This window comes from Bos taurus, chromosome 11, assembly GCF_002263795.3.
Source record: "Bos taurus isolate L1 Dominette 01449 registration number 42190680 breed Hereford chromosome 11, ARS-UCD2.0, whole genome shotgun sequence".
NCBI classification, from domain to species: Eukaryota; Metazoa; Chordata; class Mammalia; order Artiodactyla; family Bovidae; genus Bos; species Bos taurus.
This window is the reverse complement of record NC_037338.1, coordinates 68,672,712-68,690,832: the sequence shown is the minus strand read 5'-3', so window position 1 is coordinate 68,690,832 and position 18,121 is coordinate 68,672,712. Positions and strand designations below refer to the sequence as shown.

Here is an 18,121-nt window from a genome sequence, read left to right as displayed (position 1 = left end):
TATGCCATTAAAAAAAAAAAAAATCTCCTAAATATAATCTTTTCTCTATCCCAATTACTCCAACTCCTGAATTTCTGAATAGTTTCCGAGTCAGTCTTTTGGCCTCCAGCCTCTCTTGTTTCTCCAGTCCCTCCCCTGCACCGCTACCCACATTAACAGTCCCACCTGGCCCCTGAGCCCACTCTGTTTCCTCATCGGTGGAGAGGAGTATGTGGAAGCCATCTGCCCTGGCAGCAGGGGGTGTTTTGTCACTGGTGCAAAAATAAAGCAGATCGACTTTGAGTTGGTTTTATTATTGTGTTTAAATTCCCTGCAGACAATGCACCCCTTTTTGCCTACACCTGCCTGGCCAGCTGTTCTCATCCGCTTCTCCTTGGCATGAAACTGGGGACGTGATCTGCCCTATAGAGCTGCTGTGTGCTACGCTTAGACATTCAGTCATGTCAGCTCCTTTGTCCATGGGGATTCTCCAGGCAAGAATACTGGAGTGGGTCGCCATGCCCTCCTCCAGGGGATCTTCCCAACCCAGGGATCGAACCCAGGTCTCCTGCATTGCAGGCAGATTCTTTACCATCTGAGCCACCAGGGAGGCTACGAAGGTTAAATGAAACAATACTTGCTAGGAACTTAGCCCAGGCCCCTGCACATGGTGAGCATTTGGTCCATGTTAACCATGATTAATAATAACATTATTATTGATTCCTTATTCCCTCTGTTGATTCCTGTTTCTGTAAAACCTTTTCTGCCTGGCCTCAGTCACTCCCCGCCATCCTCCTGAATTCCATACTCTTGGCAGCAAACTGTTGACTCTGCCTTCACCCCACCAAGTTCTTCCATGTTCCCCTACCTTTGCAAGTGCCCTTTACTCAGCCTGGAATGTCCCCCTTCTTCTCTGTGGGTTCATCATTTAAGATCCAGCTCACAGTCAAGCTTTCTGTGATGCCTTCCTCAGATTATCCAGACAAAAACGATGCATCCTCCCGCTATGCACCCAGGCCTTCTGTTCCTATCTCCTCTTAAAACCCGGCCTGGCTGGAGTTCCTGGAAGACAGAGACTCTATGTGCTTATTTTGGTGATCAAATTTGTAACCACAGTCACCAAAATCGTGCCGTAATACTGGCTTAATACTTGTGGACGTTTTGCTTATTTTGTTCGATTTTATTGGAAGGAATGAAAAAATGAATGAATGAGAATAGTTTAACTTCACCTAGATCTAGCGAAAAGTTTGTGTACTGATAGGGTTGGTCATTTGGGGCAAGCTAATATTGGACTCTTCTTTCCATGCGCCAAGAAAAATACTAACAATAGAGAACCTGTCATCCTAAGGAACTGAACTCAGTAACTAAAGGAAAGCCTATATTTAAAGAGCAGGGAGAGTGTGAAGCAGGTCAACTCTGTCTTCGCAGCTGTCCCTGAGAGGGCGCTGTTCCCAAATCAAACCTCCAGAGGCCAGGAATGAAATACTAGAGCGTTCCCACAGAGCTCAGCATCCCTTCCTTCCCAGGCAGCGAGCGGTCGCGGGTCCCCAGTGGGGCCACTGCCCACAAACATGGCGGCGCCCTGCTCAGCTTCTCCCCGCCGGGGCCGCAGGGCAGCGCCAGTCTTGCCAGTACTCGGGGACTTCCTCCGCGAGCCGGCTTCCTGCACGGCTGGCATTTAAACCCGAGCCTGGGGCTGCGGGCTGCGGCTGCAGATGCTGAGCTGTCCGCGGGCTGGGCAGCGCCGCCGCCTCCTCTGAGCCTCCGGGGCGGGCGGGAGCAGATTCGAAGCATCCCTTAACTGCACCCGAGCCAAAGTGGGAGAGAGCTGGGGGAGACCGGGGGACCGGGCATCTGACATTTTAATTGCAGGTTTGACTTTTTTCCCAAAATCGCAGCTCTCCCGCCCAACCCAGATATTTTTCCTCTCTCCGGCCTTGGTTGCTGGATGAAGCCGGGGCTGAGCTTGGTCCTGGGAGGAGGGGAAGAGCGCGTTCGCGGTCCCACGCCGTCGACCCGGGGACCCCCGAGCCCTGAGTCCTGGCCATGGTGCGGCTGAGCCCGGCGCTCCGGTGAGGCGGCGGCGCGGTTGGGAACCCGGTGGGCCCTCCCTGCGGGACACCTTCCCCAAGGACCCGGGGTCGCCGACTCCACGCCCTCCTGCTGGGACTGCGCACCGGGGGCGAGCAGGCGAGCGGTGGCCGCGATGTTCAGCTGGCTGCGCTCGGACGACCGCCGGAGGAAGGACCCCGAGGTCTTCCAGACCGTGAGCGATGGGCTCAAGAAACTGTACAGGACCAAGCTGCTGCCGCTGGAAGAGCACTATCGCTTCCACGAGTTTCACTCTCCTGCCCTGGAGGATGCCGATTTCGACAACAAGCCCATGGTGCTGCTGGTGGGCCAGTACTCCACCGGGAAGACCACCTTCATAAGGTGAGCCAGCCAGGGTCCCCCAGCAGCCCACCCAGCTGCCCAGCGTTAGACCCTCTGCTCACTCCCGATGTCCCTCCTGGGGACAAGAGATAAGTCTTCACTTGAAATCTCTGAAGAAATCCTTGTGTGGGGGTTGTCCAAAGCTTACCCTGTAATTTCATTGGATGGTCCCTTGCTCCATCCTACCTAGCACCTCTCCTCTGCACTCAGCCCATGAAGTGTAAAGTTCAGAGCCATCCCTATGCTACCCATTTTATGGATGGTGAAACTGAAACCCAGGAGGCACAAGTGAGACGTATCCTGGTCACAAATTAGGCTGGTGGGGGTGTCTGACACCCTCTCTTTGTATGGACATGCGCTTGATGGTCAGGACCACTTCCCTTGCCTTATAAAAGCTTCAGCCACTCACACGGGGGCTTTACAGTTGCAGCCAAGGAGGTGGGCCAGGGAGCCCGCTTGTCGTTCTTTCATCAGTTTCCTTTTCCAATCAGAGCTCTTTACAAATATCTCTTGGCGACTGGAGACAAGCAGTGTCTAGAGGCAGAATGCTGTTTTGTTTCCTGTTGATCTTCATGGCTCCGTAATCATATTAAAGTCTTTTGGAGGTGGACAGAATATTGGCCACGGTCTCATCCAGCTCCTTGACTTGGCAGGCAAGATAACTGAGGCGTAGAGAGGTTAAATGAGTTGTCCAAAGCCATATAACAGGATGGGAGGCTGACCTGGGAATGCGGTCCTAGATGCATGGGAGGAGATGGTTGGCTCAATGCCTATAACTTTGAGGGTGAGTCATCCATCCCCTTGAATTACAGAATCCTCGGGCTGTAGGGATCCTCAGGAAGTCAGCTGTCCTCCTGGCCTTCAAGAGAAGTCCACTTATTGTCCACCAGAGGGATAAGGACCTTTCATATCTTTAGAAGACAGGCTTCTCTCCAGCCCTCAGGCCACATAGCCTTCAAGGCCAGGCCATCTTCCTTGGCCTCATTCACACATTCACAGGCCTGAAAGCTGTTGAGGGTGCTCTGTGTTGAGTGGCCCTCTGTGTTGAGAGTCAGGCTCATAGAAAGTGGTGATGGGTTCAGTTCCCCTCTGCCCCCGCAGTCAATGGTGCTCATCTCCTGTGGAAAGTTTCAAAGCAGGGATGCTTTTGTTTCCATTCATTGACCTGTAACATGCAAAGCACTGTGCTTTGTTTGGTGAGGAAAGCAGAAAAGTTCACAGTCTAGTTCCTGATTTTCTAGATTCAAATTTTAGTGCTAAGCTTTTAACACAAGCCGGGAGCAGGGCACACACCATATTAACATGACATGTCTGAACATCAGCTGAGTTTTTCCTTGTGGGGTGGACAGCCTTGGAGTCACTCAGCTTGAGAGGCTGAGTGATTTCTGAAGTTGGGTACCCAGGGGGATTGTTGGCTTTTGGAGGTCTTATATTGTTAGAACTGCAAGGACCCTTGCAAACAATCTAATTCATTGCTTCTTAACTTTTCATAAAGTCTGTGAACTCATCTTTACAAAAAAGTACCTACATCTCATACTCATACAAAATTATATTACCTATAATTTTGGGAGTCCAAGCCTTGGACCTTAGGGCAAAAACCCCTGATCTAATCCATCTCCCTTTTTTTGTTAAACACCCATTGCAGCCAAAGACACCTCAGAGCCTCCTGGTTCTGTGCAAGGTTTCCTTTGTAACATACATCTTCCACCTGGCTCCATGGGAAGCACAGGCCATTTACAAATGGCTCCTGCCCATCACATGGCCTTCCCCAGCCCTCTGGCCACACCTTGGTTATAATTCTTAGTAGGTTGTTTAGAACTTCTCCTTCCTGTGGCACCAGCACTTACTGCCTGGCTCCCTGGGGCCTTGTGCGGGGGGTCTCTGCTACAGGAGCTCCCAGTAGACATTGCAGAATGGGAGGGGAGGTGGGGAGAAGCCAACATCCCCGAGGGCAAGATCCCAGAACAGCAGACGTGTTTAAGTGCCTCTTGTCTGAGACACTCTCCTGGCTTTGCCTGAGTCATGCTGGCTGTTAACTGGGTCTAAAAAGGTGGCAGAGCCGAATTGCTATAGATTACTCCTTATCTGAGGGAGACAGGAAGGCCGGGAGAGGCAGAGCCCTCCTTTTTCTTATCCGCTGAGTACAAGCATTCGCCCTCCCCACTCATGTCAGTAACCGAATTTAGCTCGTGCATCAAAAGCTGTCTCTCTTTTAGAGAGAAGATCCCAGCAGGGGAGGAGGGGTGGCAGCACAGGGAAGGCCTCCAAAACCAAATTACATATTTTCCTTTCTTCTCATTAAATCCACTGAACAGTAATTTTTTTAAAAAATTGGAAAATGCAGACAAGAGTAAATTTGAGGAAGACGAAAAAATGCCCCATCATCATCCTACAACTCAGGGGAAACCATTTTAAATATTTTATATGTAGTTCAGTTCAATTCAGTCGCTCAGTCGTGTCCAACTCTTTGTGACCCCATGGACTGCAGCACGCCTGGCTTCTCTGTCCATCACCAACTCCTGGAGCTTACTCAAACTCATGTCCATTGCCCTGCCAATGCAGGAGACATAAGAGACTCGGGTTCGATCCCTGGGTGGGGAAGATCCCCTGGAGGAGGACATAGCAACCCATTCCACTATTCTTGACTGGGAAATTCCCATGGACAGAGAAGCCTGGTGGGCTACAGTCTGTGGGGTGGCAAAGAGTTGGATACAGTTGAAGTGACTTAGTGCATATATATGATGTATGTATATAATATATGTATATGTGTATATATACATATTATATAACACATATAATACATATTTCCAGTATTTTTAGCTATTTTATAACACAGTTGAGATCATGCCATAATGTAATTTTGTATGTGGATTTATTTCACTTATAGCATGAACATTTCTCGAGTAAATTTTTAAATCTCTGTAAGCATTATTTTTAAGAGCTGCATGATATTTCACTGTATGTATATGCAGTTATTCATTTAACCAATCTACTTCTTTTGAATATTTGAAGTTGTTTCTAATTTTATTTTGTGCTATTATTGTAGGATCAATCTATCTCTATGTATAATACTTTTCCACGTATTAGGCTGTTTTTTCAGAGATTCCCAGAAGTGAAATCACTAGGCCAAAGGTTGTACAGAGTTTTGGTTTGTTTGTTTGTTTAATTTTTTCTGATTTTTTAATCTTGGTAGTAAGAATCACATTTTTAAGTTGCTTTTTAAAAGAGTCAGTTGATACCACACGCCTTCCCCAAAGCAGAGAAGGTTCCACTTGGGGTGGCTAGGAGCGCCTGGGTGCAGAATCCAGCCTGTCTTCACAGGTGCAGCCTCTCCCCTCCCCGCTTCTTGCCTTGAGTGCGGCCATTCACATCTTGTATTCCAGCCTAAACCTGAGAGGGACCCTTCCCTTGGAAATAAAGACTTGCCTCTTCATCTGCCCTGGCCCTTGGCCTTCTGTCTCCTAGCGTCCATCTCCTTTCAGTTACATTTCCTTGCCTCAGGGTCTATTTCTTGTCTCAGGAAGAACATGCAGAAAAGGACATTCTTCTAATAACTAATTAATGTGCTATGATCTCTGCCTGAAACAACTTCACTGGCCTAAGGCCCAGCAACCCAGAGTAATAAAATAAACAATAAATTGGCCGGGTGGCTGTTTCCTCCAACACAGGCTGCCTCTTCCTAGTACAGTAGCTCTGTGTCCTTCTGGCCTGGCAGCCTCTCCTCCCACCTCTGCTGTTTTTCTCTCTTCATTCTTCCTCACTCTGGCCTGCAATCTCAAGTCCCTCCTCCTTTGCACCGTTTGGCTCCCTGGTCACAGAGATGAATGGCTGGCTGCCCCAGGGGCTATAAGGCCCGGGATCCCAAGGCCTCAAAGAGGACCTCGCTGGCCTGTGGCCATGCTGTAGTAGAGGGCCTGGGGCTTTGGGTGTGGGGCTTGGGGCTGCTGGAGCTGAGTGGGCTGTGTCTCCATAGGGAGAGCTCAGCTGGTCTTGAGCATCTCCCAGCCCTTCTGTAGCATGACTGAGCCTCTACAGTATGAATGGGCACATGGTGGGGAGGGGCTGGGTGGCTACTCAGCTGGTCCTTTCGCTCCCCCTTTTTCAGGGGGCTCTTTGCATCCTCCTGTAAAGGTGACTCAGCATTTACCTGTGGTTGTACCCTCTCTCATCACCTCTCTGGCATCTGTGCTGCCCAGGGCTCGTAGCAGCATCACCCCAAGAAAGGATGATTCTCTAATAAGCTGAAGGGCTAGTGAAGGGCCCCTTTCCATTCCAGTAGACCCACTGTCCTCTGCCAGGCACCTGCTAGCCACAGCCTCGGCAGCTCCTCACTCCTGTCACCCATCCAAGGTCCATGGACATCCTTTTCCTGTCAGGGATCTGATCTGCTAGTCCATAAGTGTGACTAGGTGGACATCTGCCTGCCTCTTACAAAGGCCTGAGTGTTACTCAAGGGAGAGAGGACAGAGCATTGGTCTACCTCCTGATGTCTGGCTTAAGATTTGTCTTGAGAGTCAGGCACAAGCTGGAACCAAGATTGCCGGGAGAAATATCAATAACCTCAGATATGCAGATGACACCACCCTTATGGCAGAAAGTGACGAGGAACTAAAGAGCCTCCTGATGAAAGTCATAGAGGAGAATGAAAAAGTTGGCTTAAAACTCAACATTCAAAAAACGAAGATCATGGCATCTGGTCCCGTCACTTAATGGCAAATAGATGGGGAAACAATGGAAATAGTGACAGGCTTTTTTTTCTTGGGCTCCAAAATCACTGCAGGTGGTGACTGCAGGCATGAAATTAACAGATGCTTGCTCCTTGGAAGAAAAGCTATGACCAACCTAGACAGCATATTAAAAATCAGAGACATCACTTTGCCAACAAAGATCCATCTAGTCAAAGCTATGGTTTTTCCAGTAGTCATGTATGGATGCTAGAGTCGGACTATAAAGAAAGCTGAGCACTGAAGAACTGATGCTTTTGAACTTTGGTGTTGGAGAAGACCCTTGAGAGTCCTTTGGACTGCAAGGAGGTCAAACCAGTCCATCCTAAAGGAAATCAGTCCTGAATATTCATTGGAAGGACTGATGCTGAAGCTGAAGCTCCAATACTTTGGCCACCTGATGTGAAGAATGGACTCATTGGAAAAGACCCTGATATTGGGAAAGATTGAAGCAGGAGAAGAAGGGGACGACAGAGGATGAGATGGTTGGATGGCATCACCAACTCGATGGACGTGAGTTCAAGTGAGCTCCAGGAGTTGGTGATGGACAGGGAAGCCTGGCATGCTGCAGTCCATGAGGTTACAAAGAGTCGGACATGACTGAGTGACTAAACGGGACTGAACTGAGAGTCAGGTATGGAGGTCATCAGGAGAAACAGGACTGGGAGAAGGACCTCTGGGGAAGAGCTCATCCCATTCCACTGACAGGACAATGCAGCCACAGGAAGAACATGGGAAGCTCAGCAGAACCCAGGCTCCACCCATTCCAGCCAGGAGACTTTGTTAAGAAGGATCTAAGCTTTCTGAACCTCAGTGTCCTTATCACTAACATTCGAATAATGTCAGCTACCTCATAGGGTTATTTAGGCCAGCCTGTGTCAGGGGTGGTTAGGCAAGGCAAGGCTAGTAGGAGGTCTGGCTACTGGTCTGGCTACTGGTCTCCTTTGCGCTTGGGTCACTTTGTCCCCTGGTAGACATTTCTGTGAACCAGGGACAGTGGTGACCACTCCATAAAGCAAAGAGCTGACTCAGACCTCAACTCGGCCATTGAGTCACCCATCTCTTACCTCGCTTTGTGTCTCTGGAGTGATTTACAGTCTCCCTGAAACCCTGTGAGGCCAACCGGACAAGTAGTATTGTCTTGACCCCATTTTAAAGCTAAAGTACACAACGTTTAGAGAGACCAAAGATACAGATATATAATGCAAATAGGGTTCCCTGATGGCTCAGACAATAAAGAATCTGCCTGTAATGCAGGAGACCTGGGTTTGATCCCTGGGTCAGGAAGATCCCCTGGAGAAGAGAATGGCAACCCACTCCGATATTCTTGCCTGGAGAATTCCATAGAAAGAGGAGCCTGGTGGACTACAGTCCATGGGGTCAAAAAGAGTTGGACACAACTGAGCAGCTAACACTAACTAACCTAACACAAATACCTGTGACACAAGGCAGAAAGTGATGTGTGCCTTTAGTGTCCACCTCAAGATATGCAAATTAAGACCTATGTGGATTTTCACGGAGGTGCGAGGACCCTGGGTTTGGAGTCCGTCCAGGTAGAAATGCACTGGGTACTTACAGACATGTGTTTTCTCTAATTATTATCTGTGCCGATGTGAGCCCATGTCTGGTGTAGCCATTGCTTTTCCAAAACTCATGTGTGTCTTTGCAAAACCTTCACTCTGCCCCCCTGAGCTAGTAAGAAACCCAGGATTAGCCCCATTTTATAAAAACTGGGGAAACTGAGGCAGTGGGCTCTGGAGGGACTTGTCCAAGGTCACATCTGCAGGGAAGCAGCCACCCATCAAGGCGCATTCCCTAACTGAGCTGAGGCATCGGGTCCAGCACAGCCACGGCCTCGGGCAACATTCCTGGTGGCCCCGGTCCCTCTGTTCCCCGCCCTGGGTGCTGTCCCAACAGCAGGGAGGGTTGGCCCCACCGTTGCAGAGGCAGGGGCCCCAGAAGCAGACTAGGTTGATTCTTGGCTACGCCTCACCCTGAGTGCTCAGGTGCCAGTAAAACAAGCCACATACTTAGATTGCCAGCCAAGAAGGACACTGGAAAATGAGGGAGATGATCTTAGGAAACAGTTTGCTTAGGAAAAATAGTCCTCATGGGGAAAACCGGAATTGCATTTGTCTTCCTTATATCCATTTTATTTCTTTTACATTGGATGGCAGGTCGGGGAGACACCCAAACCTTCTCTGCTCTTTGGGCCTCTGAATATTTGTATTTGGCCCTGAATGGGGGCAGTCTCCATCTCCATTTGCTCACCTGCAAAACTGAAATAACTCAGCCATCCTGCAGCACTTCTAGGACTGACTGAGTGGAATAATTCAGGGAAGGGGCACAGAAGAGCACCTGGCTCACAGTGGGTGCTCTGCCCGCCAGCCCCTCCTTGTTCTCATGCTTCCCCATCTCCGCTGCTACTACCCGGGCCTGAATTAACTTTTCTTTTTTTACCCTGCCGTGGGAATGTCTTTGCCTGGCAACAGAGGCGATCTGTATCTCTCCCCACAGAGAAAGCAGCCACGAGAGCCCTCAATAGGTTTTCCTTTCTGGACACAGTGCTGGCTTTGTTAAGGGGGCCCTCGGGGCTGCAGGTCATACCCAGATGTCCCTGAGAATTTACCCAGCCCCGGGTTCTCTGCTTGGCTTGACTGCGTCCCTGGATTTGCTTTGGGACTCACTGAACTCTGTGTTTCTCCAGACCCATGTGTGGTCAGCAAATCCAGGGTCATGTGGTTTTAGCCAAAGGGCTCTTGCTGGGCCGCTTGAGGCTCTGGAAACTTCCCAGGAAGTGGCCCTGGCTATGCTGGGGAGCATCACCCTTTGTTCCTCCCCATGGAGCTTACCAGGCTCCTCTGTCCATGGGATTCTCTAGACAAGAATACTGGAGTGGGTTCCCATTCCCTTCTCCAGGGGATCTTCCTGACCCAGGAATCAAACCTGGGTTCTCCTGCATTGCAGACAGATTGTTGACTGTCTGATCCTGCAACAAATACTTTGATCTTTGGGATGGTGATCTAGGTGCTAGGTACTGGTTTATGCGCTTATGGTCTATAACTAATTTAACCCTCAGAAGACCCAGTGAGATGGATTTACCTATGAGGCCCATTTGATGGTAAGGGTTATAGTGCTCACATCAGAGGAAACGTGAGATGAAACGAGATAATTCATGGACAGTCTGGAACACTGTCTGGCACAAGTGCTTAATAAATCAGGACAATGACCTCCCATTTTATAGAGGAAAGTGCCGAGGTTTGCAGAGGTCGAGAACCTTCTGAAGGTTAGAGAAACCAGGTCTGCTGGCCCCAGGCCCTGAGGCTCCCTGCCTCTCCCCTGAGGCTCTGAAGGAGAAGGTGTGCTTGAGAAAGAGGAAGCTCTGCCCATGGGCCGCTGGGGTGATACATTCTCATCACAACCCAGCTTTCAGAATGGGCCTCTCATGGGAGGGAATCCTGTCTTCACACCCAGATGTTGGAGGGAGATGAGGGGCTTCACCAACCTAAAACTGCCGGTATAGGTGGGTGGCCCCCAGCAGCATCTCCTCCATGGCAGCTCACCTGCTAACTCCTTGGGGAGCGAGCCCTGTGGCAACTGAACTGCCCTGGAAGCACGGAGTAACCTAACAGCTCAGAACACAATGAGATGCCCATGAGCTGGAAGAAACCCCGGCCAGTCTCCCTGGCTGCCGCCTGCTGGGCAGAGGGTGGGCACGGGGCTGGGGGCGGGTGGTGGTGGCAAAGAGCATTTCCTTAGGGTAGAGACAGTTGAAGAGTGAAGGATTTGGTGTTAGACTGATAAGGGTTTGGGTTCCTGCTCCATTATTAGCTCTTTAACGTGGAGGAAGCCCCATAACCCTTCAAAGCCTTGGGCTCCTCCATACAGCTGTCCCTCGTTCCTTGGTGTCCACGGAGCGCTGTTTCCAGGACCCCACCTGCCTTGCAGATGCTCAAGCCCCTGCAAGTATAAAATGGCACAGCACAGCAGACCCTCCAGATCCATAGGGCCCACATTCAACAGTTGGTTGTGTTCTCAGATATGCAGGGCTCGGATACAGAGACCCCAGCTGCACCTACTAGGGCTGCCAGAGGAGCTACGTTCTTGAAGTGATGAGGGTGATGTCTGCCTGGACATGCTATTGTCAGTGGAGCTATCGGCATAATGACAGTGTCCAGAGCAGGTTGTCAACCCGGGCTGCAATTTGAATCAACCAGGGAGTTCCTGAAAAAGACCAGTGGTCAGGGCCCCATCCTGGACCAGCGGGTCAGAACCCCTGGGCTGGACCCAGCACTGTTAGCTGGAGCTCCACGGGCTCCACGTGCAGTGGGCTGAGGCCCACTGGCCCAGGAGTTCCCAGGCTCCCTTCCTGGCCAGCAGTCTCTGATTTGCCATCTTTTCTCCTAAGGGCTCCTTGACTTTTCCCTCCGGGCATGAACATGGCCCCTTAAGGTTTAGGGGGAGGGTCTTGGCACACACTGAGGGCTCACCCAAGGGTCTCTGTTTGTTGGGCAACCCACCCCTTAGCTTCTTGTCCGTCGTGGCCCCTGGGACTCTCCTCCAGCCAGTCCCAGCCCAGGGCAGCACTGCACTCTTCTGCCCGCAGTCCAGCCTTAAGCACTTTGGGCTCAAAGCTGTTCTGCTGCTGCTGCTGCTAAGTCACTTCAGTTGTGTCCGACTCTGTGCGACCCCATAGATGGCAGCCCACCAGGCTCCCCCGTCCCTGGGATTCTCCAGGCAAGAACACTGGAGTGGGTTGCCATTTCCTTCTCCAGTGCATGAAAGTGAAAATTGAAAGTGAAGTTGCTCAGTCGTGTCTGACTCTTAGCGACCCCATGGCCTGCAGGCTACCAGGCTCCTCCATCCATGGGATTTTCCAGGCAAGAGTACTGGAGTGGGGTGCCATTGCCTTCTCCGAAGCTGTTCTGAGCTCCTGCCAAAGAGTCTGATTTTCCTTCCAGTTTGTTCTCTTCATTCTCTGGCTCACCGTGGGCTCCAAAGGGGGCTGTGGAGAGGGGCGGTGGCCTCAGGCTCTCTATGCTCAGGCCTGGAGGAGAGCAAAGAAAAACACATATGCCCTGGGGCCACAGCCTGGTGGCTGTCCTAGAGGGTGGGACTGAAAGTCTAGGGTGGGATGGGGATCCTCTTCCTAGTGAACCCCTCACACGCTTTCTATCATGTATGAGCTCTCTTTACATTAAATGACTGGCTAAACAGATCAATAACCACCTATGGCCAGCCGCCAGAGCCTCGGGGTAGTCTAATTCTAACCACATCTGTGTACAGGTACTTTGGCAGACTCCCATTAGCTGTAAAGTCCACAGTATTCTGTGTAGGAATCAGTTTCAAGCCATGCTTTATTTCTGAGCCCAAACCTTGCTTGTCCCACCCACCCCTCTGCATCATGGAGGTGAAAAGAAAAGGACCAAGGGCAGATTTGATATTTTAAGCTCAACTGAAATCCCACTTCCTCCCAAAGGTCTTCGGATTCCGCATCCATGAAAATCTCTCCCTTCCATGAAATTTCCCTGATTGCCCCTCCACCATGACTCACCCCAGCATCTGCCTTGTTGTGGGCAGGCGGTGTTGATCTGCCCACAGCATCCCTCCATTATGACTGTGCTCCCTTCCACCAGGTATCTCCTGGAACAGGATTTCCCGGGCATGAGGATTGGGCCCGAGCCGACCACTGACTCCTTCATTGCGGTGATGCAAGGCGAGATGGAGGGCATCATCCCCGGGAATGCCCTGGTGGTGGATCCTAAGAAACCTTTCAGGAAACTGAACGCCTTTGGCAATGCCTTCTTGAACAGGTGGGTACAGAGGGAACGCACGCATCCTGGGTGCTCTCTTTTCTCCTTGGAGTATGAAAGGGTAGAGCAGGATCTTGGGAGACCCTGTATCTTTTCTAGACCTGGAATCTCTCTTGATTGTCCCTTTCTTAGTGGGAATGAAACCACCATTGATTAGGGATATGGAAGCTGCTAACACTGGCCTGATTTCTCCTGATCAAGTTGGGGGAGGGATCCAACTAGTTAAATCCCATCTCTAATCCACACGTCCCTCCAGGAAAAGCAGAGAGGGCTGCCCTCTGTAGTTCCCAGCTTTTGCCTATCCTTTGGAAGGGCTCTTCAGCCAGCTAGAAGGAGGCAGAGGAAGGTTCCTCCTGTTTTGGACATTGTTTTTATCTGGTGGCAGGGACCCTGGACTTAAGGTAGAAGCCCTGGCTTTGATCACTGTCCCTCCTACTAAACCCACTATGTGACCTTGGACAAGTCCCCTCCCCTGAGACAAGTCAGCCTGTAAACACTAGGGTCACTGGGTCAGTTTGAGTGGAAGAAGCTCTAGTGGCTGCTCCGCAAGCTGACCCAGGCCTTCCCATTACTCTGCTTACCTAGAGTGCAGGCTGATCCCCTGATCAGGCTTATAATGTAGGCCCACACCACAATTTTGCATGCATATTGCATTAAAAAAAATGTAAGCTACTTTCTATAATTGAAGGCATTTAGAGTAAAGGTAAAGACTATGGGCTTTGGGTTAAGAACCCATCCAACAGCACCATGCTCTTAGATAGATTACCTAACTGGTCTGTGTCTCACTTTTCCCATCTGTAAAATAGGATGAGAGTAAATCTCCTCCTCCAAGGCAAGAGGACTTTGTGAGAAAGTTGGCATTTGACACAGATATTCAATGATGAGTGAAGTCACATGCAAAGGGTTAAAAAAGGACATTTCAGGAAGAGAAAACTAAAAAAAAAATGTGTATATATATATGTGTGTGTGTATATATATAAGCAGAGAGGATTCAAGAACGTGGCTTAATGCAAGAACCCTGTGACTTCTCTGCTAGAGCTGCCACAGCTGAGTGACAGATGTATATATGAACTGTTCACTGACCGGCCAGGCACGTCCCCTGGGAGGAAAAACAAGGAGCAGGGCAGGGCAGGGAGTCGGGGAGGCCCTTCCATGTACCACCGGCTTCACTGCAGCCATGTACAGGATGGCTACACCCCAGGTGCCTGCTTCCTGTCCTTGTACTGCCCAGGGACCCTATTCCGCCCTGACATCTCCCTTCCCCTCCTCTGAGGGGTGTCCCAAGCCTTTTCCTCAGCCTCCTCTTGCACTGGATGACCTTGCTTCCCATTCTAGAGAAGATGGAATCCCATATTCCTGGGTTCCCTGCAGTTGGTTTGGTTCCAGTCTGTCCACAAGTGGAGCCTGTTTGCGTTGGTCCTCCCCCGCCATGCAGCCCAGAGAGCTGCATCCTCTTTTACCCTCAGGTCTGCCGCTTCCCCACCCCCAACCAAGAACCCCCAACACCCAGCCATCTTCCCAGGGACGGCTCTGTCGGTTACTCCTCTTCCTGACAGCTCCACCCTCCCTTGGCTCCTTTACCACAGGGAACTATCTTCTTGAGAACCCTGCAGCAGGCCCTACTAGCTCTTACCCCCTCGCTTTCCTTCCACAGCCAAGCTTCTGGGCTTCACCTCCTCTCTCCTTCCTGCCCCCACCCTGTGGAACACGGCTTCCCCATCACAGCTGCCCATGTGAACATTGTCAGTGACCTCTCTGTGATAAGCTGTCAGCACTTTCGGCCCCCACCCCAGCCCATCTCTCAACCACCATCCCCTCTCAAGCTCCTTGGCCTCCTCCTGTCTCCCTGGCAGACCCTCTCCAGTCTTCCCCGGCCCCCTCTTGCTCTGGCCTCTGTGACCTGGTGTTCCCCTCAGCTTCCTGCCCTTCTCACTCCATGCACCTGGCCTGGGTGATGCTCAACCAGAGCCCTGGCCCCAAACACCAGCCCCATGTACATGACCTCCTGGTCACCAAGTGACAGCAACCCTGCTCAAACTGGTTTCAGCAGAACGTGGAATTTATTGAGGAATGCTGGGGTGTGCCTTAGAACCTATGGACAAGAATCTGGCTGGGCCCAAGGCATAGAGGAAACCATGGGCTTTAATAGGACAGGGGCCGTGCCACGGACTATCGAGCACAGTGCCAGAAACGCAGCATGTGCTTCGTAAGTACTTACCAAACTGATCTGGAGAAGCTGACAACCACCAAATCAGATTGTATCACTCTTTTGCTTAGAACGTTCCAATGGATTTTTACCACCCTCAGTATAAAATCTGCATTTCTTAATGTGGCTTTCAAGGCCCTCATAATCTGGCCCCAACCTCCCTGTCTGGCCACGTGTCTAGCTGCTCCAGCCTTCTGGTTCTCATCTCAGTGATAGTGTCCCCTGGCCTGGTGCCTACACACACACACACGCACACACACACACATGCTCCCCTCCCCCTCTCATTTCCGTGTGGCATCTCCACCTGCTTCTGTTAGTTTCCTAGGACTGCCAGAACAAATTACTATGAACTAGGTGGCTTGAAAGTAAATATTGACTCATAGTTCTGGAGGCTAGAAGTTCAAAATCAAGGTGTTGGCAGGGTCATGCCCCCTTTGAAGCCCATAGGGGAAATCTTTCCTTGCTTCTTCCAGCTTCTGGTTACTCCAGGCATTTTGTTTGTATCAGAATAATTCCAGTCTCTGACTCCATCTTTACATGGCCATCTCCACTCTGTGCGTCTCTGTATCTTCACCTAGCTACACACACACACACACACACACACGTGCGCGCGCACGCACCCTGGCTTCCTGCCTGCACCCCTGTCCTCCCAGCAAACCTGGTCACCTTTTGAGGTCTTACTTCAGGTTCTGTCTCCCCTGTGTGGCTTCCTGGACTCTCTTTCCCATGCATCCCTGGCCTCCTCACCTGACCTGCATTTCTGCAGCCACCTTACTGGAGAGCAGAGGCTCCCTTCCCTGTCTGTTCCCAAGACAGTGGGACCATGAACTGTGATGGTCAGACACCTTGTTGGCTTCCACCAAAAATGGCGTTTAAGAGAGAAGGCTTGAAGTAAGAAGGATCCAGCTTAGGTTTACCAGTTTGTATTTGGAGACTTTGGTATGTAACACTGGAAATGTTTCCTTGATTAAGGCTTGAGAAGGAAATGGCAACCTACCCCAGTATTCTTGCCTGGAAAATCCCATGGAGAGAGGAACCTGACTGACTACAGTCCATAGGGCCACAGAGAGTCGGACATGACTGAAGCAACTTAGCGTGCATGCACGCTATCCTAATAGCAACGTTTGGTATTTGGACAGCCTCTTAAAAGCCCACATAAGCATTCCTGCGTGGTGTGGCCCATTCTTCAAGTCCAGTTGTAGTGTCTCCTCCTCCAGGAAGCCTTCCTTCCACCTTGGATCTCCTGAGTCCTTCACTTGACCTCGTGGGGGTGCTGGTCCCATGGTACCCATATCCTTGTGCACACCTCCACTATTCTACCAGACTGTGCTCCCGGGGGGTGGCAGGGATCGAGTGCTGGACATCCTGGTGGCCCTGCCAGCAGGGGCTCACAGACATAGTCCCACAGCTGCCTTAGGATGCCCCCGAGAGCTTCCTCCAAGTACAGATCCTGGGTCCACTATGGGGGTTGGTCTAACTTGGGCTGGGAGTCTGCATTGGAACCTCTGCCCAGGGCAGGAGAGGTTGGTATGGGGCCAAAAGGAGGGTGCCTGAGAGGCAAGGGCAGAATGGCGGCTCACCACACGTCTCTTCCCACCCATGCAGGTTTGTGTGTGCCCAGCTGCCCAATCCCGTGCTGGAGAGCATCAGCGTCATCGACACACCAGGCATCCTCTCTGGAGAGAAGCAGAGGATCAGCAGAGGTAAGCGAGGCCCCTAGTAGGCTTGGCCCTGGCTCTGTGTTGTGTTCTTTCCAGAATGTTCTCCGGCTTCTATACCAGGATAGAGGTTCCTGGGGCCTTGCTGCCTCCTAATGAGTCAGTGCTGCCTCGTGTGCTGTGTGGGGTGGTCCTAGGCAGGGGCTAGCACCAGAGTTTAGGTCCATTGTCACTCAGGAGCAGCTGGCCTCAGGCTTCTCATCTGTGAAATGGACATATCAGCGTCTGCCTTACTCACCTCATTGGGTTTCTTCCTGGGCCAGACCCTGGCTTGTTCTGAAGGTCCTGCTGTCCCTGCCCCAGGAGCTGGCAGCTCTGCAGGGGAGGCAAGTGCTGGCAGAGGACTTCATCCAACAGCGTGAGGATGACAGTGTGCTTTGGGGTGTGAGAGCAGGGAGCTGGATCCTTGAAAATGCTCATTCCAGCAGATGTGGGTGACTGCTCATTGAGGGAGGTCCCTGGCATGGGGGATCAGGAGCCTGAACTCGGGAGCCAGACCACCAGCGTTCTGAGCCTGCCTCTAACACCTCCTGGTAGAGTGACCTGGAGGGTTTCTTTCCTTCAGCCGCCTCACCTGTAGAGTAGGGGACATAAGTCTATCTACCTTCTAGGGTTGTTTGAGGATTAAAAGAAATAACACAAGTGAAAAATCTCCTGTCTGGCACATAGCAAGTGCCCAGTAAAAATGAGTTCTTACCAGTCATCACCACCACCAGCATCATTGGGTTTTTCCTAGCTCTAAAATACTAGATGGATACTGCAAAAGTCTTAAAGCTACAGCTCATGACTATGCTCCCCCAGCCTCTCCAGCCACACCAGGCTGTGTGCCCCAGGCAGCCCCCTACCCTTTCTGTGCTGATGCTGTATTTCTGGTAAGAAAAGCTGATGAAGCCATGCCCACCCCAGTCCTGGAGCTGGCAGCTGGGCAGGAGCCAAACCAGCACTCAGACGGCAGCTTCTGGGAAGGGAAGACTTTGCACAGGCAAGAGTTCTCTGGGCGACCTTTGGTGACGACCCACCTTCCTCCCACACATGCCTGGGGTGAGGTGCATGTATGGTGGTGCAGGGGTGAGGCGGGCATAGAACCGATGGCCTGGGGGGGAGGGGCATCTCACGCCCTCCCTCTGGTCTACCTGCCCTTTGGAAGCACTCTGTTCAGGGCCCCATAGTGGGGTGCAGGGGGCAGCTTGGACAGCTGCCTGCTTCTATTTGTTTCCCTAATTATTCCCTTCCTCCTGACCAGTCCCT

General features: G+C 51.2%; 1 protein-coding gene across 1 annotated transcript in view; it reads left to right on the top strand.

The window, feature by feature from the left end:
- The first annotated feature begins 2,046 nt into the window (after positions 1-2,046).
- The window catches only part of EHD3 (EH domain containing 3), a 28,955-nt gene continuing 12,880 nt past the window's right edge, over positions 2,047-18,121 (top strand). Inside the window, exons 1-3 of the mRNA NM_001098004.1 lie at positions 2,047-2,412; positions 12,773-12,949; positions 16,761-16,858. Of these exons, the coding sequence (NP_001091473.1) occupies positions 2,186-2,412; positions 12,773-12,949; positions 16,761-16,858 (502 nt within the window). The 5' untranslated portion in view covers positions 2,047-2,185. The remainder of the gene's footprint in view (positions 2,413-12,772; positions 12,950-16,760; positions 16,859-18,121) is intronic.